At 50.1% G+C, this 25464-nt stretch overlaps 1 protein-coding gene across 3 annotated transcripts in view; it reads left to right on the top strand.

The window, feature by feature from the left end:
* The window catches only part of NSD1 (nuclear receptor binding SET domain protein 1), a 105035-nt gene extending 80669 nt beyond the window's left edge, over nucleotides 1–24366 (top strand). For all 3 annotated transcript variants that reach the window (XM_084635857.1, XM_084635856.1, XM_084635855.1), the window contains exons 20-21: nucleotides 5859–6063; nucleotides 10484–24366. In XM_084635857.1, coding sequence (XP_084491983.1) covers nucleotides 5859–6063; nucleotides 10484–12084 — 1806 coding nt within the window. In that variant the 3' untranslated portion in view covers nucleotides 12085–24366. The remainder of the gene's footprint in view (nucleotides 1–5858; nucleotides 6064–10483) is intronic.
* The last annotated feature ends 1098 nt before the right edge of the window (nucleotides 24367–25464 follow it).

The following is a 25464-nucleotide window of genomic DNA, read 5'->3' as shown; positions in this document are numbered from 1 at the left end:
GGTCAACGTGGCCAATCAGAGAGAACATCAGGGGTTTCAAGGCTCCACCCCTAAAAACAGTGATGCCAAGAAACTGGACCTGTTTGGCCAGAAGTTCTACTCCACAGCAGGTCTACAGCTTCGTATAGCCAACCAACAGGCCATAGTAAGCCGCTACGGACATAACACCTGCTCATCCATGGCAAAATGTACAGAGCTGCTGCACCAGGAAGCTCGGGGGGAGTTCTCTGCACTCGTGGAGGAGGAGAAGTTGGTCTCCTGAACGTCTTTACAAGCGGCCCTGGATGCGGCCTCTTGCACTTTGGCCACAGGGGTGGTTATGAGGAGAGGCTCCTGTCTACAGGTCTCTGGTCTTCCCCACAAGGTCCAACAGACCATTCAAGACCTTCCCTTCTAAGTTGTAGCTCTCTTCTCCGAGAAGATGGATAAGAGACTTCACAGCTTGAAGGACTCGAGGGCTACCCTTCATTCACTGGGGCTTCACACGCCTGCTACCCAGTGCAGACAGTTTAGGCCTCAACCTGCTCCTTGTCCTTATCAGCCCCAGAACCGCCAGGACGCTCCGCACTCGGAGGAGGCAACGTCCTCCCTCTGGGCAAAACTCAGGCCAGTCTAGGGCCCCACAGGGCTCTAGACCACCCTTTTGAGGGTACGGTCGAGGATGGCTTGCCAGTTCGACCTTTGGATCCTTCCCGTCTTACTTTCTCATCCCATCTATCCCCTTTCTACCGTGCCTGGTCTCAAATTACTTCGGACCACTGGGTGCTCCGCTCGGTAAAGAGGGGATATTCCATCCAATTCTGTACCCTCCCACCCCCCTCAACCCCCTTCCCCATCCCTCTTCAGGGACCCTCTCACAAGCAACTTCTGTGTCAAGAGGTGCAGTCCCTCCTCTCAGTATAGGCAGTGGAGGAGGTTCCTCAGGAGCTATGGGGCAAGGGTTTCTACTCCTGGTACTTCCTAATACCGAAGGTTAAGGGGGGCCTCAGACCCATACTGGACCTGTGACAACTCAACAAGTACGTAAAGAAACTCAAGTTTCGCATGGTCTCTCTAACCTCCGTTATCTCTCACTGGATCCAGGAGACCGGTACGCCGCCCTCCACTTGAAGGATGCATATTTTCATATCGCAATAGTCCCACATCACAGACGTTACCTCAGATTCGTGGGGAACACAGGCCACTACCAGTTTGCCATCCTCCCGTTCGGACTGTTGACTGCCCTGCGAGTATTCACAAAATGCATGGCAGTCGTTGCGGCGTTCCTACGCAAGTGGCAGATACAGATTTTCCCATACCTCGACGACTGGCTGATCAAGGGTTGCTCGAGGGCCCAGGTGGAGGCTCAGGTCAAGTTTATAAGGAGGACCTTCCTCCACTTAGGTCTCCTCCTGAATGAGGAGAAATCCACTCTGTCCCCGATGCAGAGGATAGAGTTCATAGGCGCGGTCCTGGACTCTACTCAAGCCAGGGCGTACCTCCAGGAGGCCAGGTTTCACTCACTTCAGGACATCGTACAAGGCCTCCGACGGTTCCCCACGACGTCGGCAAGAAACTGTCTAAAGCTGCTGGGACACATGGCCTCCTGCACGTACATGATGCAGCATGCCAGGCTCAGGCTGTGCCCACTCCAGTCTTGGCTGGCGTCAGTGTACCGACCAGCCCGAGATGCATTGGACAGGGTTGTAACCCTGCCCCGCCTGGTACTGGACTCCCTCCTATGGTGGCTCAACCCTCGGTTTGCACGGGGTACCTTTTGCCAGCCCTCGCTCATCTTGGTGTCAGACGCCTCAGATCTGGGTTGGGGGGCTCACCTAGCGGACCTCAAGACCCAAGGCCTCTGGTCTCCGGTGGACCTCGCTCTTCACACCAATGTCGAAAAGCTGAGGGCAGTGTGTCTGGCATACTACGCTTTGAAAACATAACGGGCAGATGTGTTTCAATCCTCGTGGACAACATGTCGGCGATGTTTTATATCAACAAATGGGGACGTACGCTGCTCTCCCCCATGCTGGGAAGCCCTTGCACTGTGGGACTTCTGCATAGAGCACTCGATACACCTGCAGGCCTCATACCTCCCAGGGGTGCGAAACACACTGGTGGACAGCCTCAGCCGGACCTTCAACAGCCACGAGTGATCCCTTCAGCCAGACGTGGTGAGCTCAATCTTCCGGTTCTGGGGCTCTCCCCAGATAGACCTGTTCGCCACTCCAGGCAACAGGAAATGTCAGACATTCTGTTCTCTCGGGAGCCACGGCTCGGGGTCCATCGGGGACGCCTTCCTCCTCTCGTGGGAGGGCTGCCAGCTGTATGCTTTCCCACCCATCCCGCTAGTCCACAGGGCGCTCCTCAAGATCCACAGGGACTGGGCCTGAGTCATACTAACAGCGATGGTGTGGCCACCTCAGCACTGGTTCACCTCTCTCCTGGAAATGTCCATACCGGCCCCACTCGCCTTACCACTGGTCTCCGACCTGATCGCACAGGACCAGGGCCGACTCCGGCACCTGAATCTGGAGTCGCTCCACCTTACGGCCTGGATGCTCCATGGCTAAGTGCCACAGAGCTCTCTTGTTCAGACCAGGTCAGATGAGTTCTCCTGGGTAGTAGAAAGCCCTCCACCAGGGCTACATACCTGGCCAAGTGGAAAAGGTTCTCCATCTGGGCAGAGCAACATAGTCAGCCGCTGCTCCTCGCCCCCATGCCATTTATACTGGACTACCCTCTTCACCTAAAGCATCAAGACTTGTCCCGGTCATCAATAAGGGTCCACTTGGCCGCTATCTCCGCCTTCCATCCGGGTTCAGACGGTCTCTCGGTCTTTGCAAACTCTATGGTCAGTCGTTTTCTCAAGGGTTTGGACAGGCTCTTCCCACTCACATGTCAGCCTGTCCCTGCCTGGGACCTCAGTCTAGTCCTCTCCAGGCTTTCAGGCCTGCCATTTGAACCTCTGGCCACCTGCTCCCTGCTATCTCTCTCATTCAAGGTTGCGTTCCTCATCGCAATTACCTCGGCTTGACAGGTTTCGGAGCTCAGGGCCCTCACGTCTGAGCCCCCTTACACAGGTTTTCATAAGGATAAGGTTCAGCTGAGGCCTCATCCGGCTTTTCTCCCGAAGGTTGTCTCCCATTTTCACATGACCCAGGACATCTTCCTCCCAGTGTTTTATCCCAAGCTACGCTCCTCCGATAGGGAGCACAGGCTGCACTCACTGGACGTGCGTAGGGCCTTAGCCCTCTACACAGAGAGAACTAAGTTGTTCCAGAAGTCCGTCCAACTCTTCGGAGCCGTGGCAGACAGAATGAAGGGCCTTCCGGTATCATCTCAACACATATCGTCAAGGATAATGTCCTGCATTAGGGAGTGCTATACCCTGGCAAAGGCGCCCGCTCTACAGATAACCGCTCACTCTACCAGGGCCCAGGCCTCCTCTGCGGCGTTCCTGGCACAAGTCCCTGCTCAGGAAATCTGCAGGGCAGCCATGTGGTCCTTGATACATACATTTACGTCGCACTGTGCAATTACACAACAGTCCAGGGACGATGCGGCTTTTGGGCGAGCCGTGCTCTTTTCTGTGGATAACTCCCCACCTCCTGAGCTCTAGCTTATGAATCACCTGCTTGGAATGGACATGAACAATCACTCGAAGAAGAAAAAATGGTGACTCACTTTCTCGTAACTGTTTTTCTTCGAGATGTGTCGTTCACGTCCATTCCAATACCCACCCTCCTTCCCCTCTGTCGGAATAGTCGGCAAGAAGGAACTGAGGGGGTGGGGGGGGTCGGCAGGGCTCGATATTGGGCACCATGAAGGCGCCACCCCAGAGGGCGCCCAGGCCTTGTGGACGCTGCTAGGGGGAAAATCTTCCGGGTGGCGCGCACACACCTGCTTGGAATAGACATGAACAATCACTCGAAGAACAACAGTGACGAGAAAGTGAGCAACCATTTTTTCTTGTGTTATGAGAAGGAATAAATGACACTTCCTTATTTACTTTCTCCACCACAGTCATGATTTTATAGACCTCTATCATATTCCTCTTTAGTCGTCTCTTTTCCAAGCTGAAAAGTCCCAGTCTTATTAACCTCTTCTGGTACGGAAGCTGTTCCATCTCCTTCTGTTTATGTTTTAAAGGCTGGAAACTTTTTTTTTTAAGTCAGAGCTCAGGCCATATCTACCCTGCAGAGGCTACAGCACTGCAGCTGTGCCTAGGTAGCGTAGATGCTTCCTACACCGTTGGAAGGGGTTTTTCCATGGATGTAGTTAATCCACCTCTCCCCCTTCCACTGATGTAGGAAGTGTCTACACTACAGAGAATTCTTACGTCAATCTAGCCACGTTGACAGTGTGGGGGCTAGGACGACCTAACTACATGCAACATTTTTCACGGCCATGAGAAATGTAGCTAGACCTAATTTTTAGGTGTAGACCAGGCCTCGGAATCAGTCGAATAATTCTTTAGCAAGGAGTATATTTCACAGCTAGAGTGTATTGCAGGGTCTTGCTTAGAGTGATCCCCTGCTTTCACAACTGCCTTGGCTAGTCAAATAGCCCATGTTCCGTGCAGTCACTCCCCACACAGCATGTGCACGGCATTCACCTCCTGCTTCTCCCCTCCTCACATGCCCGCTCTCAGAGGCAGGACAAAATCTGGCCTAGAGGGTTATTTACACTAAAGTTTGACTTTTCAAATTTAGTTGGTCTTTTAGTTAATCCCTTGTTAGAGGTCAGGTTTCTTGTACTGGGGAGCAATGTGTGTCAATAAATCCTTTTGTTACTCACCAACTTCCCAGGGGTTTGTCAAGCTGTCCAGAAACAATCACCTTTTGGCAAAGTCCAAGTATGGAAAATTTTAGCTGAAAAAGGAAAGGAGAGACACTCATTGTGTCGGTAAATATCCAAATAATGAAATACGTCAGTCTGAGTTCTGTTAAATTCTGAACAGCCTCATTCATCAGAGAGAGCAATGCATTCTGGTACCCTCAATCTTATTCCCACTGTGTTAGTTTTGCCATTGCTAAGTACAATGCAGTACCCGTTTTTACCAATCCGTTCAGTGCAAAGGTTCTAGACCGTTTCCAGATACGGTAGCAGCAGCAGCCCATCTTACTACAGGTCACATGGGTTTCACAAAACATTTAGAAACAGCTGTGTCAGATGCCAGGTACATCTCCGGTTTCAGTGGCAATGTTTTGCTAATTATATGTCCTCTGCAAAGCAGTTATTTCCCAGAATGGGATACTTTTCCACTGCCCTATTTGGGGTTGAAAGCACCATTCACGTCATGTTCACTTCAGCATAACTCATGGCATGTTTCATGAGGGGTTTTAAAAGCTCTTCAAGTATTAAAATGTGCTCTATTGTTCAGTCAGTGCACTCCATAATAGGAAGCTAACATCCATGAATCACCGTCCATGGCTTTGATACTTTTCAGGGTAAGATAAAGCAAATCTACTTTTAATTCTTTAATGTGTAAAAAACGCTTACATCTCTCTCTCTTTAATCTCACTGTCTGGAGTTTGTCATTCAGTCACCAACTTATAAGTTTTTGATTCTCGTTTACAAAAAAAAAAAGAGACAAGATTGGGTCCTGGAGAGGAAGGTTAGTCTGGCGTGAAAGCCAGGAGTTTGGGTGGCTTGGCCCCACTGTGTATAGATGGAATTGTTACTCTGCTTTGGGTTTCATTCCAGTGTTTCCTCTGTTTGACTATGCAGAGTATCCCCAGTTGCCTTGTTTTGGAGACAACAGTTGTGTGCTAGGTGGGCAGCTCTCCTGTAGCAGGATATTTCAGCATGGCTTGTGCCACTTGCCTAGAGGGGGCAGAGACCAGTGTTAATTTGTATGATCTTACTTTCAGAATCCCCCTCACCTCACAGAGGAGAAGTCCAAGAAGTTCAAAAGACGGCAGCAAGTGAAGCGCAGATCACAGGCAGAGGTCATGAAAGAGCGAGAGGACGAGTGCTTCAGCTGTGGAGACGGGGGACAGCTAGTGTCGTGTAAGAAGACGGGCTGCCCAAAAGTGTACCACGCAGACTGCCTCAACCTGACCAAACGGCCAGCAGGTCAGTAATTCCTTTGGGCTCTGCTCTTGGGAAGGGAGCGGTATAGACCTGCACTGCTAGGCCTGGCTAGAGGAAAGCACAATTCTCTGCTCACCGGCAGTAACACACAATTGGAGCTTCTAAAAATTATAGATAGTAATTTTCCAACACAAGAGGTATTGCACCCACCATGAGGCAATTTTGTATTAGACCTCCGTGTAATGAATAACGTTGAGTTGATCACTAGACTGGAAGTTGGTGGTTACCTAGGGACCATTAATCATGACCTATTTACATTCAATGTGAGCGAACAGAGAACAGTCCCAACCAGTAATATATACACTGGGTGCTTCAAAAGGGCTAATTTTCTAAAGCAGAGAAAAATTATGAGCAAAATTGGGAGCAGGAGAACCAGAAACACACTGAGGCAGAAAAATGTGAATGAAAAATGGGAGTTATTAGATGGCCCAAAAGCCACAACTCCACAATCAAGAAAGAGGAGAAATTTGGTTAAAAGCTCATCCTGGTTTAGTGGCAAATTAGAAATAAAACATCAATATATAACAAATATAAAAAAGGGGAAAATAGAATAATAATATATAAATTGGAAGTTATGAAGTTTAGAAAATTGATAAGGGAAGCTAAAGATAGCAGGGAAAAATCCATTGCTGGCAGGGCTAAATTCAGTGAGGAGATTTTTTTAAATATATCAGGAACAAAATAAATCCTAGCTGTGGTCGTGGCCCATTACTTGATGCAGATGATAAAATTGTTCATATTGATGCAGAAGAGGAAGAAGTATTTAATAAATCTATTCCGTGTTTGGAAAGAAGCAGGATGATGTATCACATGTGGATGATGAAGTATTTTCCAATCCATTAGTGACTGAGGAGAGTCTGCGAGGGATAAACAACTACTAGGGATAAACATTTTAAATTCAGTCGGCCTGTATAACATGCACTCAAGAGTCTTAAAAGTGTTGGCTGAGGAGATCTGATCTGCTGATGTTAATTTTTAATAAATCTTGGAATACTGGGGAAATTGCAGAAAACTGGAAGAGTACTAGTGTTGTGCCCATATTCAAAAAGGGAAAACGGGATGATGCAGCTATTTATTGGCTAGCAAAATAAAGCAAAAGCTGATATAGGTTTTAATTGATAAAGAATTAAAGGACAGGAATATAATTAATGCAAGACAACATAGTTTTATGAAAATAGGTCTTATCAAACAAACGTAATTTCATTCTTTGATGAGATTACAAATTTGATTGATAAAGTTAACTGTGTAGATTTAAAATACTTACACTTTTGTGAGGTGTTTGACTTAATAACTGTAGGCGAGTCCACTCACCCCCGCCGCCCCCTCAGGACCAGATACGACATTGCAGCTCTCCTGCAGGGCTAGAGCTCCCTGCCAGTGGTCACCAGTGCTGGAATAGTACCTCAGCCCTCCTACTGGGTTACGATCATAAGTGCACCCCTTCTGGTGTCACACTGGTCCAAACTAAGGAATCCCAAAAATGTCTGAATGCAAAAAACAATTCTTCTGAACCTCTTTATCTCTGTTCTTCAACCTGTACTGCACAGCTAGCTCAGCTCCTTTACCCATGTTGCGGTTTTCCCTCGGCCATTTCCTACCTCACCTCTTTACTTCGCCTCAGGGGCTCTCAGTCTCTTCCCTGTTTTGATCGGGTCTGGCCCAGGCCTCCTAGCCTGGGGAGCTTGTCTCCCTGCTTTGAGCTTCCTTTCCAACAAAATGATTAGGGGGCTGGAACACATGAGTTATGAGGAGAGGCTGAGGGAGCTGGGATTGTTTAGCCTGCAGAAGAGAAGAATGAGGGGGGATTTGATAGCTGCTTTCAACTACCTGAAAGGGGGTTCCAAAGAGGATGGCTCTAGACTGTTCTCAATGGTAGCAGATGACAGAACGAGGAGTAATGGTCTCAAGTTGCAGTGGGGGAGGTTTAGATTGGATATTAGGAAAAACCTTTTCACTAAGAGGGTGGTGAAACACTGGAATGCGTTACCTAGGGAGGTGGTAGAATCTCCTTCCTTAGAGGTTTTTAAGGTCAGGCTTGACAAAGCCCTGGCTGGGATGATTTAACTGGGAATTGGTCCTGCTTCGAGCAGGGGGTTGGACTAGATGACCTTCTGGGGTCCCTTCCAACCCTGATATTCTATGATTCTATGATTCCTGCTCTGACTGGCCTTCTGACTCAGGGCCCCACAGAGACCACTTTGCTACCTGCAGTCTCTTCCCTCCAGCTCTTTCCCCAGCTGCTCCCTGTCAGCTTCTTGTATACAGGAAACCTGCTGGGCCCTCACAAGTGAGGTTTGTCCTGTTATCAGGTTGGCTTAGCCTCAGGCGCTCCATCCCAAGGGCAAGCCACCGTTTAACAGGACCACAGGATGTTCTGGTTTTGAAAATGGGCACTTTACAATAGCAATAAAGCACAGATTAAATGTCTTAAGAACTGGCTAACTGACAGAGTTCAAAGTAACCATAAATGGAGACTCGTCACTGAATGGAGACTCGTCACTGAATGCAGGTGTTTTAGTGGGCTGTAGGGGTTGGTACGAGGCCCAACGCTATTCAACATTTTTATCCGTGGTCTGGAAGTAAATATAAAATCACTTCTGATAAAATTTGCAGGTGAAACACAGACTGGCAGAGTGGTAAATAGTGATGAGGGCAGGGAGTCAGACAGAAGGATCTGGATTGCTTGGTAAGCAGGCCCATTCAATCAAAATGGGTTTTTATACAGCCAAATGAACATTATACATTTAGGGACAAGGAATGCAGGCCATCGCTACCGATTGGGGCACCTGTGATTTGGAAAAGGATTTAGGCAGTCATAGTGAACAAGCAACTCAGCATGAGCTCCCAGGGCAATGCTGTGAAAAACCAACGAATGCAATCCTGGTATGTGTAAATGGCAGTAGTGCGTAGGAGTCGGCAGCTGATTTACCTCTGTATATGACCTCGCTGAGAAGATACTGGAATACCGTGTCCATGTTCTTAAAAGGATGTTAGAAAATTGAAAAGGGTCAGAAAAGAGCCTCAAATATGAGTTGAGAGCTGGAGAAGATACCTTAACTCTCTCATCGTAAAGAGCTCAATTGTTTAGACTATTAAAAAGAAGATTGAGAGATGACTTGACTATGGAGTAGAAATACCTTCACAGGTAAAATATTGGGTACTACATGGCCCTGTAATCTAATGGGAAAACTGCATCACAAGAACTAATGGTGGGTGGCTGAAACCAGCCCAATTCAGATTAGAAATTAGGTCCCATTTTTTGACTGTGAGGATGATTAACCAGTGGGACAAACTCCCAGGGGAAGTGGTAGATATTCCATCTCTTGATGTCTCCAGAGCCAGGCTGGTGCCTTTCTGGAAGATGCTTTAGCCAAACACAAGTGACTGGATTCCATACAGGGGTAACAGTGTAAAATGTAATGGTGTGGGATATATAGGAGGTCAGACCAGATGATCTAATGGTCCCTTCTGGGCTTAAATTCTATGAATCTGTAAGCTGGAGGCTTTCGGTAGCCAGTGACAGCCAGTGCAGTGTGTGCCCAGCTGGGGAGTGCTATGGGTTGAATCCGCAGAGAGGCCTGCAATTGACTCTGCTGCACATTGGGGGTGATTTGTTTTTCTCCAGGATGGTTCTGATACTAGCAGTGAGTGAAATCCCAAACTGAACTCCTTAAGACATAGTTTGGCTTCTGTAAAGAACTATTGTCCTATGCCCAGAGGGGGAGACAAGAGAAACTCAGGGCTTGTCTACATTACCCGCTGGATCGGCGGCAGGCAGTGATTGTTCCAGCGGGGGTCCATTTATTGCGTCTAGCATAGACGCGATAAATTGACCCCTGAGCGCTCTTCCGTCGACTCCAGTACTCCACCAGAACGAGGAGAGCAAGTGGAGTCAGCGAAGGAGCGTCAGCTGTCAACTTACCGCAGTGAAGACACCGCGGTAAGTAGATCAAAGTACGTCAATTTCAGCTACTCTATTCACGTAGCTGAAGTTGCGTCTCTTAGATTGACCCTGCACGGTAGTGTAGACCAGCCCTCAGTTCCTTGTCTCCAGTGTCTTCCAGTATCTTCTCTCACATCAGTGTGAAGGGAGGAAATTGGCCTCAAATTCACTCAGCCCTAGTTGAAATTGGAAACATCTGGAACCCTTTCAGTATGGGGTTAGCTTGAAGGCAGAACTTTCCTTGCATTAGCCCTCTGCTATGCGGTGACTAGGTTTCCCTCTGTGCTTGGTGTAATGAATCCAAGGCAACTGGTGCAGGAGCAGAGAAGGGGAATTTCTGACATTGTTTTAGTGAGAGCCGTTACAAGCAGGTCTCCCCTGCCCTCGGCTGTAGCTTTCCAACCCGATAGCTCTGTTACGTTACCTCCTAAGGTGCTTTTTCTCCTGTTTGTGCTGCAGGGAAGTGGGAGTGCCCTTGGCATCAGTGTGATGTGTGTGGCAAAGAAGCAGCTTCCTTCTGTGAGATGTGTCCCAGCTCCTTCTGCAAGCAGCATCGGGAGGGCATGCTCTTTATCTCCAAACTGGATGGACGCTTATCATGCACAGAGCATGATCCCTGTGGACCCAACCCTCTAGAGCCCGGGGAAATTCGTGAGTATGTCTCTCCCACAGTCCCGCCAGCTAACTGTCAAAACGCTCAGCCCTCTGACCATCAGCCTGCAGTCCTGGGCCTCAGGCGTCCGCCTTCTGACAGGCTGCCTCTGGCTGTGGCCCTGAGGCTGCAGCCGTCGGACAAGCCCTGCTCCGCCATGGCCCTGAGGCTGCAGCCGTCGGACAAGCCCTGCTCCGCCGTGGCCCTGAGGCTGCAGCCGTCGGACAAGCCCTGCTCCGCCGTGGCCCTGAGGCTGCAGCCGTCGGACAAGCCCTGCTCCGCCGTGGCCCTGAGGCTGCAGCCGTCGGACAAGCCCTGCTCCGCCGTGGCCCTGAGGCTGCAGCCGTCGGACAAGCCCTGCTCCGCCGTGGCCCTGAGGCTGCAGCCGTCGGACAAGCCCTGCTCCGCCGTGGCCCTGAGGCTGCAGTCGTCGGACAAGCCCTGCTCCGCCGTGGCCCTGAGGCTGCAGCCGTCGGACAAGCCCTGCTCCGCCGTGGCCCTGAGGCTGCAGCCGTCGGACAAGCCCTGCTCCGCTGTGGCCCTGAGGCTGCAGTCAGATAAACAACCCACCATTGTATCCCTGAGGCTTCAGCAGTCGGACAAGCCTCTTGCCACCACTGCAGGCCAGCAGCCTCCGCCCTCAGATGAGTCTCCTTCCGCTGCTGGGGCTCTGCTGCCTCCTCCCGCAGATGAGTCTCCAACCAAGGGCCTGCATCCTCTGCCATCGGACGAGTCTGCCACCGCTACCCAGGCTCAGTGGCCCCAGCTAATGGACGAGTCTCCCGCCCTTGCTAGGGTCCCACGGCCGCAGCCACTGGGCGAGTCTCCCATCAAGGGCCTGCAGCCCCTGCTGTCAGATGAGGCTCCCGCCACGGGGGCCCTGCAGCGTCAGGCGTTTGACAGGCCTCCAAGGCTTTTGCTGTCCGAGAAAGCACTGCGGCCCGGGGATCAGAATGCTGAGCCAAAAGAGAGAGGAGCCGCAGTGGGGGAGCCGCAGCCACAGCAGAAAGAGCGAACTTGTTTACCTGAGGAGCAGACTTCTCGGGCTGCAGGGACGGCCGTGACCCACGTGGGACAGGCACCTTGGCCCATGGAGAAATTACACACATCTGAGCCGCCAACGCAGGCTGACCGGGAAGTGGCATCAGCACCCACAGAGCAGAGCCCTTGGACTGCCGAGAGGTTACGTACATTTGAACAGACCCCCCGGCCTGCCAGGGAAGCACCAGTGCCCCCAGAGCAGGCTTCATGGCTTGCCAGGAACATTCAGACATTTGAGCAGATCTCTTGGCTCTCTGGAAAAGCACAGACACCCCTGGGGCAGGCCCCTTTGCCTGAGCAAAACATAGTGCTCGTCCGCACCCAGGATTCTCCCAGTCAGGAATTGGCTGAATCGAAACCGAAGTGAAGTCAGTGAATGAGGCAGGCAGGTTGCAGTCGGTTTGTTTGGGGAGAGGGATTTTCTTTGTTTTGTTTGTTGTTCACGTCCCTGATCCCAGCCTCGAGCCCAGGTGCTCTCATGACATAAGCAAGGACGTTTACCTAAACCGGAGTGTGGCCCAGCCACGGAGAGTGAGCATCAGCGACCTTTTTTCCTCTTCCTTTTACAAACGGTAAAGTTGAAATAAAGAGTCCACTCCGGATAAAATCTCTAATTCCATTGAAATGGTCATGTTACTGATCTAGCGTGTCTGCGTGCGAGGTCTGCATCCAAAAGGGGTTTCCAAAACACAGCTAAATGGCCCTGAGGAAGCAATTTCCTTTCTCTTAACTGTTCTTAGTGAAAGCAGAACAACTAGTCTGAACTGGGATCTCAGATGTTTCAAATGATTAAATGGTGCACAGAGTAATTGGACAAGTGTCTTTGCTAGACTCTGAAGAGGGGAAGGGATTTAGCACTTGCGCTGCCCAATTCTCCTTCCCCACAGGGTTTTCCTTTGCAAGTGTTTGCCTGAGTGTGCACATTGATATGTGTCACCAGTGCAAGGCTCACCCAAAACACAGGTGCTGTTATAAAAAGGTGGAGTCCCTTGGAGTTAGTGGAGGAGCCTGCTCCTGCCAGACTGTACAGTTCATTCCAGCGTGGGCAAGAGAACTGCTTCTGCGCAGGCCCTGTGATTGGGGATGGGGGGAGAGGGTCTCTGAAGATACCATCTGCCAGGATTCTCCTCTTGGGTCTTAGCTCTGTAACGTGAGAGAGGCGGAATTTCCACGGCACATACGATGCTCTGAGCCCTGGAGGCAGCTGTTGTAGCAGGGTAGCGCTTGAGTAAGGCCCCGACTGGATGCTGAGCGCTGCCTTTGCCAGGGTAGAGATGCTGCCCTTCTGAATGCTCCAGGCAGTTCCTTCTTCTCCTTGGTTGTTACCATGAACTAGCAAACTAAATAGTCTCTTCCTCCCCCATCTCAACCACATGCTTAGGAGTCCTGTTTGCAGAGTGTCTTGGTAGCCCTAGCAGAGTGAATTCTGTGGAATTCACTCCATAGTGCAGAGTCAAGAAGCTATTTCAGAAGGCATGCTGTATCCAGAATGGAAAACCATGTCAACACCCTTCCCCTTGGTTAGCCTCTGTATTTCCAACCAAAAAACCCCACAGGAGACTTGAATTACCTGGACTATGTTGAAGTGTCTGTGTGTCAGAAAACCAGCCCCTCAAGGTAATAGTTCTCACACTGGAACACAATGGCTCTAGCACCTGGCTGCCCCCCCCCCCCCATCACACTCAAGGTAACTCTGTGCCTGGTGACTTGCCGGGCTGGTATTCCGAGTAGACCTGATGGAAGCAGTTACGTGACCTGACTGCTGAGGCAGAAATACACACGGCTATGGCACTGATACAGTGTGCGGTGGAATAACAGGCAGGGACGTAGGAAATGGCTACTTGTGACTTAGTGACGCTTGTGATCTGCGAAGGAGTGGCCGGGCAGCCTGCGTCCGTGCTGCCCACGGTCAGTGCAGTGCGCTGTGCCAGCCGTAAGCACTGTTTCATCAGCACGGTCTCCCAAGACATTACCTGCGCGACATGCCTGAGCTCCACTGACCTGGGCCCATTGTTTCAGAGAGAGCGCAGTAGGTCTCTCCCCAGAGGGGGAGCCCTAGTTCCATACTAGCCCCTTTCCTCTAACTTGGGAACAGGTCAGGGCTGGCGTTCAGCTCGTATGTTCCCACTGCTCCAAGAGAGAGCAATAATTAGCTTTGTGGGTTTCTGTGACAGGCAGAGAGGTCTCTGTAACAAGGCAAATCCTGATCCATTCTCCTTTCCAAAGTCAGCTCCCCAAGAGTGTCCCCTCTGGGCAGTGCTGTCGTGTGTCTCCTCTCTAGTCTGAATCACTTCAGGCCCCTCAGTGTAGCTCGTGACTTGGAAAAGCTTTATGGCTTATGGAATCTTAGTGTTTAGTGTTGTTTTTCCGTGAAGACCTGCGGGTCAGTCCCTGATCTCTGCTGAGCTGGGGGAGATGCAAGCAGCTATTGTTTTGCATGACTCCTGCACAAAGGGAATCAGGATGTCTCCTCAGAGCCATTGAGAGAGGATAAACTAAGGGCATTTTATTAACTTTTTAAATAAAAACAAAATTACAAAAAAAACGGTAATGAGGTTCAGTATGTTAAGTATTTATCATGTGTGAGAAGGAAAATAAATCTCTAATTTACATTGATAGCCCTTCCCATGAGCTGGACTTTGCCATGTAGATTGTGTGAGTAGGGTGTCCTCTGTGCCAGCCGCCCAGCCAGCGGAGCTGTAACAAGAAAAGACATCTGCACTGCTTTGTCCCACTCTGTTTTTGCAATGTCATGTGTTAACTAGTTATTTGTTTCATGAAAAATAAACTGTGAATATTTTTGGTGCAGGCTATTCTAAATCTTTACAATGGAAAAGTTCTCAGTGAATTCTCATGAGCGCAGGTTTGAAGAATCTTCCTTATAAGTCATGTGTTGAAATATAGGGCGAGGTTCACAGCAGCAGCAGAATCCCTTCACTCTCAGCGGTTATTGAGGAGCTCCTGTTTGAACAGTGAAAGTAGATTGAGCCATTGCATGATATTTTAAGCCCCCGGCCTTCCGCCACTCATTTGACTACACCACTGTTTCTCTTCTCTTCTCTTCTCTTCTCCCTCCAGAGCTTTTCTGTACAGATCCAGTTTTCCAGCCCACCCACCTTCCAGCTGACACGGGTCACAGAGCTGACTTCAGAGTAGGCGTGCGCCTGCTTGGTTAAATATGGATCCGCACTGGGAAATATCACGTAAAGGCAGTGCTTGTGTCATCTTAGAAGTTAAGACAAATGCCTCTCTAGGCGGAAGAGGGTTAGTGACTAGGAGAAGTGAGGAAAGCAGGAAGCAGTTGTTCTGTATCAGCTGGAAGGGGTTGTGCAGTTAGTGGGGTTTTCCTCTCTGCCCGGGGCTGAACACCCCACTCCCCGGGAGTGGAATGTGCCCCGGCCCCTCGCTAGCAAGCTGTAGAACACTGACGAATCGTGGCTGGCTGGCCACTTCTGTTATCCCAGGCTGGAGGAGGAAGCTTTTCATACCGATGGGAACATCTCTGTAAGTTAGTGTGATGGAGAAGAAATGAACAGCTTTATGTCTGAACCCTGTTGGCAACCTCAGCAGACAGGCCACGGTCTGAAACAGAATACTCTCTTGCCTCTCGATGTGATCCCTGAGACATGCTCTGCTGGAACCAAGGCTGCCTTTTTTCAGGGAGGACTAAAGTGACTTCAGCCTCAGGGTCAGACTGGCACTCTTTGTATGCCAGGTAAATCCACACTAAAGGAAACAAAACTGAATTCCACTGTTTGAGATGGTGGCAGCCCGCAGAGCCAGCCAGCTGCATCTGTTGACTTGGATGGCCTGAGGAGACACTTGTACTGGGGCGGTTTAAATGCCATTTATTTCCTTTGCTACCTTTTAGAATTTTCATCAATAATTCAAGTCACTGGATTCTTTATATAGAAAATAGCATTGCAAACATGTTAGTGCTCATGTAGGATAGGAGCAAGAGAGAGAAACGGTCAGTTTTAAAGTAAATTAAATGAAGTGTGCCGGCAGTTCATTCTGGCCTTTGCCACAGACACTGATCTCTACTGAGATCAAACAATTTAATGGAGAGAGACTCAGGGCGCATCTACACTAGAGACATCAGAAAGAACAAGGAGGACTTGTGGCACCTTAGAGACTAACAAATTTATTTGAGCATAAGCTTTTGTGGGCTAAAACCCACTTCATCAGATGCATGCAGTGGAAAATACAGTAGGGATATTCCTACTGTATTTTCCACTGCATGCGTCCCATATTCCTACTCTATTTTCCACTGCATGCATCCAATGAAGTGAGCTGTAGCCCACAAAAGCTTATGCTCAAATAAATTTGTGAGTCTCTAAGGTGCCACAAGGACTCCTCGGCCTTTTTGCAGATACAGACTAACCCGGCTGCCACTCTGAAACTAGAGACATCAGTACCAGATAGAGGGGCTGCCCCCACAGGCAAGGTGGAGTCAAGTTTTGCACTTAAAGCAGAAATTCACCCTCCTTGTTGAAGACAAACACATTCTCCCTGCATAGCAAAGAGGTGTCAGACATTCTCTCCTCCCCTCCCCCCAATAGTCTCCGCTCCTCAGGTGTTACTGCAAAAGGTGGCTCCTGAGTAGTGCAAGGGGTGGTTTTGAGAAGAAGAGTTTTGGGTTAAGAGCCATGTTTTCTGTCTGCTTGTAACTGAAAGTTTCCCATTTGGCAGAGGCTGAAGAAGGTTTCATAGAAACTTTCCAATAAAAGCCCTCTTGCGAAATGGCTGCAGGCTCCCATTGTTCTCCAAGGGACTGAGGCCATTCGCTGCCTTTAGCAAAGATGGTCACCACCTCTACTCATCAGCTCCTCCCAGCGCTGCTGTCTGTCCCCTGCCTGCATAGAGCCATTGTCTCCCCTGAGGACTTCACTCCCATTGGGAACAATGGGAAGCAGTGGTCAGCGTTGCAAAGCCTGTGACCTCAGTACCATTCAGAGCAATGGGAACAGTGAGAGGGAGGTCAGTAGGCATGCATGTCTGTTTGGAAGGGAAGCCTTTGGTGAGCTTTTCTGTAGGACAAGATGCTATGCACCAGCCTCTGCTGCTGGAGAAAACACTCAGTACTACTTTGAGGTCTGGCCATGGGGGGTGGGGGGGGCACGTGTTCCAAGTACTCAGGACCAGAAATTCTTCAATAGCCATGTCCCTTGGTCCGTGTCTGTGCTCTGCGTCTCCTCTGCTATGAACTGAGGGCATATAAGTGACAGAGCGGATCAGCTGCCTCTCCAGTTCCTTGCTACCGCTCACATCCTGGGACTAAGCCCTGTTGTGTTTGTTAGTCTCTTCGCCTCTGTTCAGTGTTAGCTGTAAACATTAAACATGTTTCTAATGGTGTATTGGTTATGTGGCTCTTTTCACTAGTTAGCTAGGGCTTTTCAAGTAGCTGTTAGTTAGTGGTGATCAGGAGGTTCCCCCCACCTTATTCTCCCTATGTCCAAGGCATTTATGCCCAAGGCCCCAGGTTTCAAGCACTGTGTTGCATGCCCTCAGGTCTTCCTGTTCACCACCGCTCACAAGACCTGTCTCTACTGCCTCCAGGAATCTCACATCCCGTTGAACTGTGAGACCTGCTACTCCTTCCTCTCCCCCTTGTGCTAGGCCATCCCAGCAGCTCGGACTCTGCAGGGACCTGAGAGCTCTCCAGCAGGCCTGCGGACTCGAAGAGGATGCATGAAGAGGGTAGGGAAAGACACTCGTCAGAAGACTGATAAGTCGTCAAAGAAGAGGATGGCTCCCCATCCCTTGGGGCTGAGTGAGAATCCATGCCCCAGACCAGGTGCACCCAGAGTTCCCAGGGGGCAAGAGCCGGCACCGGCAGTACCAGGAGAGTCCAGCGCTCTGAAACCGACTCCAAAGCGCGCTCTATAAATGAGGCCCTCTTGGAGCCTACTAAAAACCTTTGGCACAAACCAGCCCCCTTCCCGGCTGTCCCAGAAAAAGGAAAGCTTGTAGCAGGTCATCTCTGCAGGCATCCCTGGATGCTGTGAACATGGCTTCCTGTTCTGTGGCTACCTCGGTCATGAGATGGGCATCGTGGCTGCAGGCGTCGGATCTCCCCAAGGAGGTTCTAGCTGTGAAAGGACGGATGAGTCACTCAAAGACACTTGTGCCACCTCAATTCCTCAGGAATATGCACCCTGGCTTCTCTCAGAAAATATTCTAAACTACCCCACGCTAGAGACTGCCCAGCCCCACAGCTGTGGTACCACTGGGGGTCCTGTCCTATGGGCCACTGAGAACCTGCCAGAGGGTACAGGGCAACAGACGCACCGCTGTCCCCTCTCCAGTCTCAGACATCTCTCAGCAAGTCTGATCCTCGAGGAGACAACTGAGAGCTTCACACACAGTGCTTGTCTGTCCAGTCTCCCCACCCCTTTTGATGGACATCTAATCTGTTTTCTTCTGATGTGACAACATTTAACTTCTAACAGATGGGTCTTTGGCATCATCTCAGCCAGCTACACAATCCGATCCCTGTCCTTCTGCAAAATCCCCATCCTCATCTCTAGAACAACAGAACTGGTACCTGCTGAATGCCGGGGAAACAACTTTTACTCCAGATACTTCCTGATCCCCAAAAGGAAGAGGGGCGGGGACCCACCCTGGTCTCCGGCAGCTGCCGTTCAGCAGTCAGGATGATTACTGTGGATGCTCTAGTCCCCTCCCTGGACAAAGGCAGCTGGTTTGCAGCTGTCGATTTAAAGGATGCCTTTTCACATATGTGCAGTCAGGAAATCCCTGTATTTCATGGTGGGGTCAGAGCACTTCCAGTACCAGGTCCACGCCCCTGGGGCCTTTTGGCAGCACCGGTGGCTTTTACAAAAGTCCTGTTAGTAGTGCAGCACACCTACACTATCACCGCTACCATGTACGTCCCTGTCTAGGTGACTGGCTCCTCCAGGGATGATCATATCAGGCAGTACATACAGCATTCGCTGCCCTGCTTGACCTGTGCCCCTCCTTGGGGCTTTAGGGAAACCCAGGAAAGTCCATTTAACACCCACGGCTGCAGAATTTATTGGAGCAGTTCTTGACTTGCTTGCATCCAGAGCTTACTCACCACAGGACAGATTCCTAATAATGAGAGACCTCAGTATCCAACTTTTCTCAGTCATCAGACAGCAGTCTGGTCCTCCTAGGCCATGTGGTGACATGCACCTACACCCATCCCCAGGCTTCCCCCCGCAGTCTCCAGGCTTGGCTGAGGAAAGTCAACATCCCAAACAAGGACTCCTCGGACAAGAGTCACCCTTCCTTCCAGCATTCGGGTATCTCTCACCTGTTAGGAAAAGGGAGTCGGTATTTGCGGGGATTCCCTTTGCTCCCACCCCACTCCCAAGGACACTTGTGACAGACGCAGCCTGACTAGACGGGGGAGCCCACCTGCATGACTACATAGATTAGCGTTCCTAGACTTTGCAAGAGTTCACATGCCACATCAACCTGCTCAAGCTTTGTGCCGTCCACAAAGCATGCACACAAGTCCTCCCCTTTTTCTGAGCCACCTGTCCAGGTCAGATCATTCTGCGGGGAGGCTGTCCAGCTGGGAGCTGGTGCATCCAGCAGCAGCTCACCCTCTCTGCAATGCACCTACTGGGGAGAATGAAAATTCCCTAGCAGACAGCCTCGGCAGGCGTTCTCACGTAGCCCATGAATGGGAGCTCTGTTTGTCCGTCATCCAACAAACCTTGTGCCAGTGGGGATCCCCGTTTTGTGATGACTTTGCAACCCAGGACAACAGTAAGTACCTGACTTATTGCTTTTGCCATACATTTGCCTGCAGCCATTTCTGGACCTGCTGTCACAGAATGGGGACAGGACCAATCATCCCAACCCATATCTCTTCATCTGACAGCCTGTTTTTCGGATGGACCACAGATTTAGAGAGACCCTACTTGGCGATCCCTGCTTCTCAGTAGCAGGAAACCTTCTGTAAGGAAGTGTTACACTGCTGAGTGCAAGCAGCTCTCCATGTGGTGTCAGAGGCACAATTTGCCTCAGGAGGGTCTGGCGTTCCTCTTATCCTGGACTGTCTCCTCTTCTGGAAGTCAGCCGGCCTATCCATCATTTCATTAAGGGATTATTGAGCGCTGTCGATGCCTTTCATCCTCAGTAGAGGACTGGTCAGTTCTCACCCATCCCACAAGAGTCACGTTCTTAAAAGGCATTGTTAGAATGTTCCTACAGTATCAAGACCCCCTCTGTCTTGGGACCTGAACTTGGTCCATTCCCAACTCATGAAACCACTGTTTGAACCCTGAGCCTCCACCTCAGTCCTACTCTTTGAAGGTAACTGTCCTTAAAGCTGTTGGCCAGGAGAATGTGTGAGTTTGGGCCCAGTGGCAGACCTGCCTGATCCTGTCATTCACAGGGACAGTGTCCTTGAGATTGTATCCCAAGTTCCATCTGACTTCCACTGTAACGAGCCGTTCACCTGCCTGTGTATTACCCAGATTTTCACAGGAATAGTGAGGGCGGGAGGTTGCTCTCTGGATGCTGAATAGCTTGGTTGTTCTGTCTGGATAGGACAAGGTCCTGCAGGAGATCTCCACGGCTGTGCGTCCATAGCTGCGCGGATGAAAGGAGAAGCAGTATCTTCTCCAAGACACTCAGAATGGATTTCCAGCTGCATCCTTCTCTGCTCTGAGAGGGCGGGAGCCCCTCTCCAGACTCTCAGGGCTCATTCTACCAGAGCACAAGCTGCTGCAGTGGCATCCTGCCAAGGGACCCCTCTGAAGTGTGTCGAGCGATGGCACTCCATTCACGTGTTCACTGGGCACCAGTCACTGAATCAGGCCTCGGCTGCGCGCTTCCTTCAACTCAGCCATTCTGTGAGCTGTGTACAGAACTCCCTGCCCACCGCCTGCTTGGCACTCACCCACAGTGAGTAGCCATTGGGACCAGCACTTGATGAGGAAAAAGGGAAGCTTATTTTCCTTAACTGGGTTCGTTCTTATGTGTGGTCTCTGCAGACCCACCCTCCTCCTCCGGCTTCGGATCCTCACGGGATTCATGGCAGAGTAGGAACTGGAGATGCCGTCGGTCCATGCCACCCCTTAACCCCTTGGTTCACAGCACAAGGAGACGCAGGGCACGTGGGTGCCCCAACAGACATCACTCTTGAAGAATTTCCAGTCCTGGGCATGCACAGCACGTGCAGACATGGTGAATACCCGCTGGGACATCTCGTAGCTCTCCTGTTACTATAAGTAACCTTCCTTTATGAAGAATAACTGCAAAATGATGACGCTTAATACTGATCAGGTTTTTTCAAAAACTACCTGTTGCACCAAATCTCTCCAGCTGGGAGATCAGGGAGAAACGGTGGGGGTGGGGTATGCACAGGGGAATGTGGAGGGAAGGGGTAGGGGCATATGCACTTGATGCATTGTGCTGCTCTGACGATTGAAAACAACTGCAAACGCAGCGTAATTATCCACCTCTGCACTGCTTCTGAATGCCTAAAGCAGCCAGCGCACTGGTGAATCTGGACACAAAAATTACCATTTTATAAGATGGTTAAGGCTGATGCTACATATCTTCTTCAGATCATTAAAAATATCCCTTGGTAGCTGTTTTTTTGTGAGTTTTGTTTACTGATCACATATGAAAACTTTAGTAATTAAAAAGAAAACAAATTCCCAGAGAAAAATGTATGATGGAGTTAAGGTAGAGAATACATATTAGTGAATTAGAGTAAAAAAATACAGGGATGTTGTGATTAATTTTAAACAAGCATCATTAAACCCAGGGAATTTGGGGTTCATGTTAAACATAAAAGAAATACAGCATGTTAAGATGAGACTAGGCAGGATTGAGTTGTGGAAACAACCTTAACTCATTCCTGTAAAGGCGGAAATGAAAAATGGGCAAAAGTCAGTTCAGTTTAATCTGAGCGCACAGGCTCTGATGAGCATCAGTCGTAACTGAATGGTTCTTGGCTGACATCACTACAGGGCGGAGGCAGGGTTGTTTGGGAGCCTGAACTGTGCGTTTCAACAACTTAACGTGTTTGGATTTCTGTTAAATTTAGCCTTAACTCTCAATTGACATCTCTCGAATGTATGTTACCCTACATTACCGATACGCGTGCTCAGCTGTACACCATCTGAACCTAGCTGATATCTGGGAAGGTTACGGCAGAACTTGCAGTGATAACTAGTGCAGACATCTGTTCTGAACAGCTTCTCAGGACGTGGTGTCAAAGTTGCCTGAGGCTTGTCTACAATAGGACATACGCTTACTAGTACTGCACCATTGGAAGCATATGTAGTGATCCAGTTACTAACTTTTCTAATGTAGACAGGCCTCCCTGCTCATTGGGTTCTTGTACCCGTGGAAAAGGGACAAATCTAGGTAAGGAGGGAGATTGTCAATAGGTTTTCCTTCACTTTCCCGTTGGCGTCAGCGGGAGCTTTGCATGTAGCCTGCTAGCAGGGCTCTTGGCGACCGGGCACTAAATGAAAGCAGATTCCTTCCTTTAGAGACGTCCTGATGTGATGTTCTTCTTGAAGTCAGCCAGCCCCCTCTGCCATCTTGGCAGCAGAGTGATATGCTGCACCATGGGCTAGAGGAGTGGCTGTGGTGGCAGGCCTGGCAGAACTCAATCTACCTCTTGGGGAAATCTCTACAAATTAATAGTGCTGTGTCCTGTTGCTAGGGAAAGTTGTAATCTTAAATTTGCCCTTGGCTAAGTACTTGGGCTCTCATGGTGCTATTGTACAGAGTTTGGCTGTTCAGAACAGTAGGGCTGAATTCACGTCCCCCAGCCCTACGCCAGGAGTTCCTTTGCAAGCTGAATCCTTTCCTTCTCTGGTAGCTGGGCTGGGCCTTCGGTTAGAGTCACTGAAACAGACAGGACAGGGCTCACAGGAACACCCTGATTGTTTTGATGTTACCCAGATTTGAGATGCCTTCAAACCAGACCAAGCTGCCAGCGAGTCTCTGGGTTTTTTAAAAAAGGACCTGTGCGTGCGCTGGGACATGTATGTTCTTCTGGGTTGCCATAGGGACTGAGCTGGCTTCAGGTTTATGATGTTTCAGAACCGTTGACATAGAGGAAATGGATTTTGGACCTTTATGCTGGGAACCTGTAAAGCAAACTGAACAGTCAGCATGCTCTGTTGGTGTCTGCAGGGAGGATAAAGGATTGGAACAAAATCAGTTAAGCTGCTTGCAGACCTATATGATACAGGAGTTTGAGAACCAATCAGTCATACACAGGAGAACGGAATTAAAGCATTAGCAAGATCACTGCCTTGAGATGGGCAGGGGCTAATGGTGCTGGAAGTTCTGTATTTTCTAACAAGCAGTTTGTGTGTTAGCAAGTGAAAGATGCTCCAAGCTTTGGTCAGAGCAGCTTGACAGCAGAGGCCTGGCCTTGCTTACACTTGGCACTCTGCCCCCTACCCCCAGGTCTGCCTTTGTTAGGCCAGCGGGAGCCTGGTGTAAAGTGCACACGGCTTTGAAAAGCTCCTACCATTGTCCCCTTGGCTAGCCCCCAGTTGGCTAGCAGAACTGGGGGTGGAAAGTTGTGCTCAGCCTCAGGGTTGGCCCTTTCCCGTTGCACTGGTTTTCCCTAACACTGCACTAGGCTTGTATAAGTCCAGTAGTTCCTTCCGCGCCCCCCAGCCTGCAGTGCGATCCTCAGGACTGAACAGGGGAATTCTCTTCCCCACAGTTCAGCACCTGGAGCAAGACGTGCCCTTGCAGGGCCCTTGTCTGCTGTGACCAAGGGAGGGGTTCCCCCTCCTTACCCTGAGGAATAAATGATGAAACATGAGGGATCGATCAGGTTTGTATGAAGCACGGGGGAGAAAAATTTGTAAAAAGCAAAGCGCCCCTTCCCCCGTGTGGGGCATGGCCAGCGCTCTGTGCTTAAACTACCCTCCTCTTCCTTCAGCTGAAGCTCCAGCTGGGAGTGTGATATTCCGGCCCCTGGGCCAGGAACTAAGAGGTTAGGACTAACACCGCACGGTCACGCAGCAGAGAAGAGGGCTGTAGAGGCAAATTGCTTCAGTGTGATTACGCTAACAAGCTGAATGAAGAATACGCATGATAGCGTTCCTACCCCAAGTCTATCATATCAGGCCGCACGCACGCACGCTGCCCTGGGGCTGGTGAGATGGACACCGGGCAGGGCCCATGCCGTAGCAAAACCTCCACTGAAGTAACTGGGAATAGTGCCTGAGTAACAACTGCAGGAAGGGGTTGCCAAGTGTCACTGTGCCCTGCCATGACTGTCCGGTGCTTTATTTGTATGTGTGTGCAGGGAGCAGTGGATGGTGGATGAACACAGCACATGGGAGTTTGTGAAAGATTGTCTAATGTAATGGTGTTACACAGAACTCACCTGCCACACGTCCTGTACAAAGAACATGAGATTGAGTGAGAGAGGCTTATATATTTACAGTATATATCTATTATTTTTAGAAGAGGGAGAAGGGGAGAGTCTTGGACCATTGATTAATTTCACTTTGCTCCCCTTAGACTGTTGGCTGTGTATGTGAAACTTATGATAATGAAAAGAGGGTTGGCCTTCTCCAGGTGCTCCCAGATTATGTACTGTAATTCTTTGTATATAGAAGAAAACAATTACTGTAAAGTAAAGTTTAACTTTACTCTTGAATTTGTTGTGTGTGTTTTGTCTCACTGAGGTCGGGCAGCTGCTGCTTAACAAGCAGCATGAGAGTCTACATGTGGTCTCTGCAGTGACGGCTTGCGAGGCGCACAGCCAGTGAGTGATGTACATCTCCCCGTGTGGATGAGTTCCACCCAGAGAGGTCAGCTCAGCTACCAGACTCTCCTGGGATGCTGTGAAGAAATTGATAGCCCCCACAAGTTAGAGCCCTGCTCTTCGAGATGGTTAATGCCCCCTCCCCCCTGCCTAGGGCAAGCTGCCCATTCTGGGGAAGGTAATTCTAGGCTCATTCCAAAAGCGTAATTTCTGTAGTGCCCAACGGCAGAGTCTCTGCCTCCCAGTTGACATGGCAAATGAGCTGAACCGAAAAGCAGAACTGAGTGAGTCTGAGTCATGTTAATGCCACCATTGGAGTTTTCATTTTTTTAAATCTAATTCTTTGGAGGCTCTGACAATCTCTGGGATTCCCAGCTGGATCTGACACCCAGGAAGTGCTGGGCTTGGGGGATTGAGCCCTTACGAGTAACAGACTGGGGCGAGATGTCTGTGCCGTGCATCCTGTTACCTCCTCTGGAGGACTGACGGGGGGGAGTGGAAGTTACCTCGCGATGGCCTGACCAGCCGTTCAGGCACCCCCCTGGGCGGGGCTAGCCTCTAAGCTGCGATACTCACAGCCAGTCGTCGCTACGGGGATCCGGCCTGCAGAAAACCGCGCAGGGGTCTAGGGTCGTCTTGCAACAGCTGCCCTTTGTCTCTGAGAGCCCGTCCAGTCCGTTGCAGCGGAGGCAAGGTACAATGGTACGGGCAAGAAGAAGGTGAGAGCGCTGCGGCTGGATGCTAAGTCTCCATTCCAAGAGAAGCCCAAGGCTCCAACTCCAGCCGCCGCTGCCCCCTGAAGTGTTGGCGTGGGAGCGAGCAGCCATCTTTTATCCCCGATGATATCTGCAGAATTAGGTGCTGAGATCTCTTCTGCCTCCCCAGAAGGATGCACAACAGCCTGGGGAGAAACAGCACAACAACATCCAGGTCTTTGGGGCCAAGACCACCAGCAAGAGGCTGCCCGTGCACAAAAGACTCGGCTACAGC

Source organism: Lepidochelys olivacea (assembly GCF_965140295.1).
Source record: "Lepidochelys olivacea isolate rLepOli2 genome assembly, chromosome: 8".
NCBI classification, from domain to species: domain Eukaryota; kingdom Metazoa; phylum Chordata; order Testudines; family Cheloniidae; genus Lepidochelys; species Lepidochelys olivacea.
This window is presented reverse-complemented; position numbering and strand designations above follow the sequence as displayed.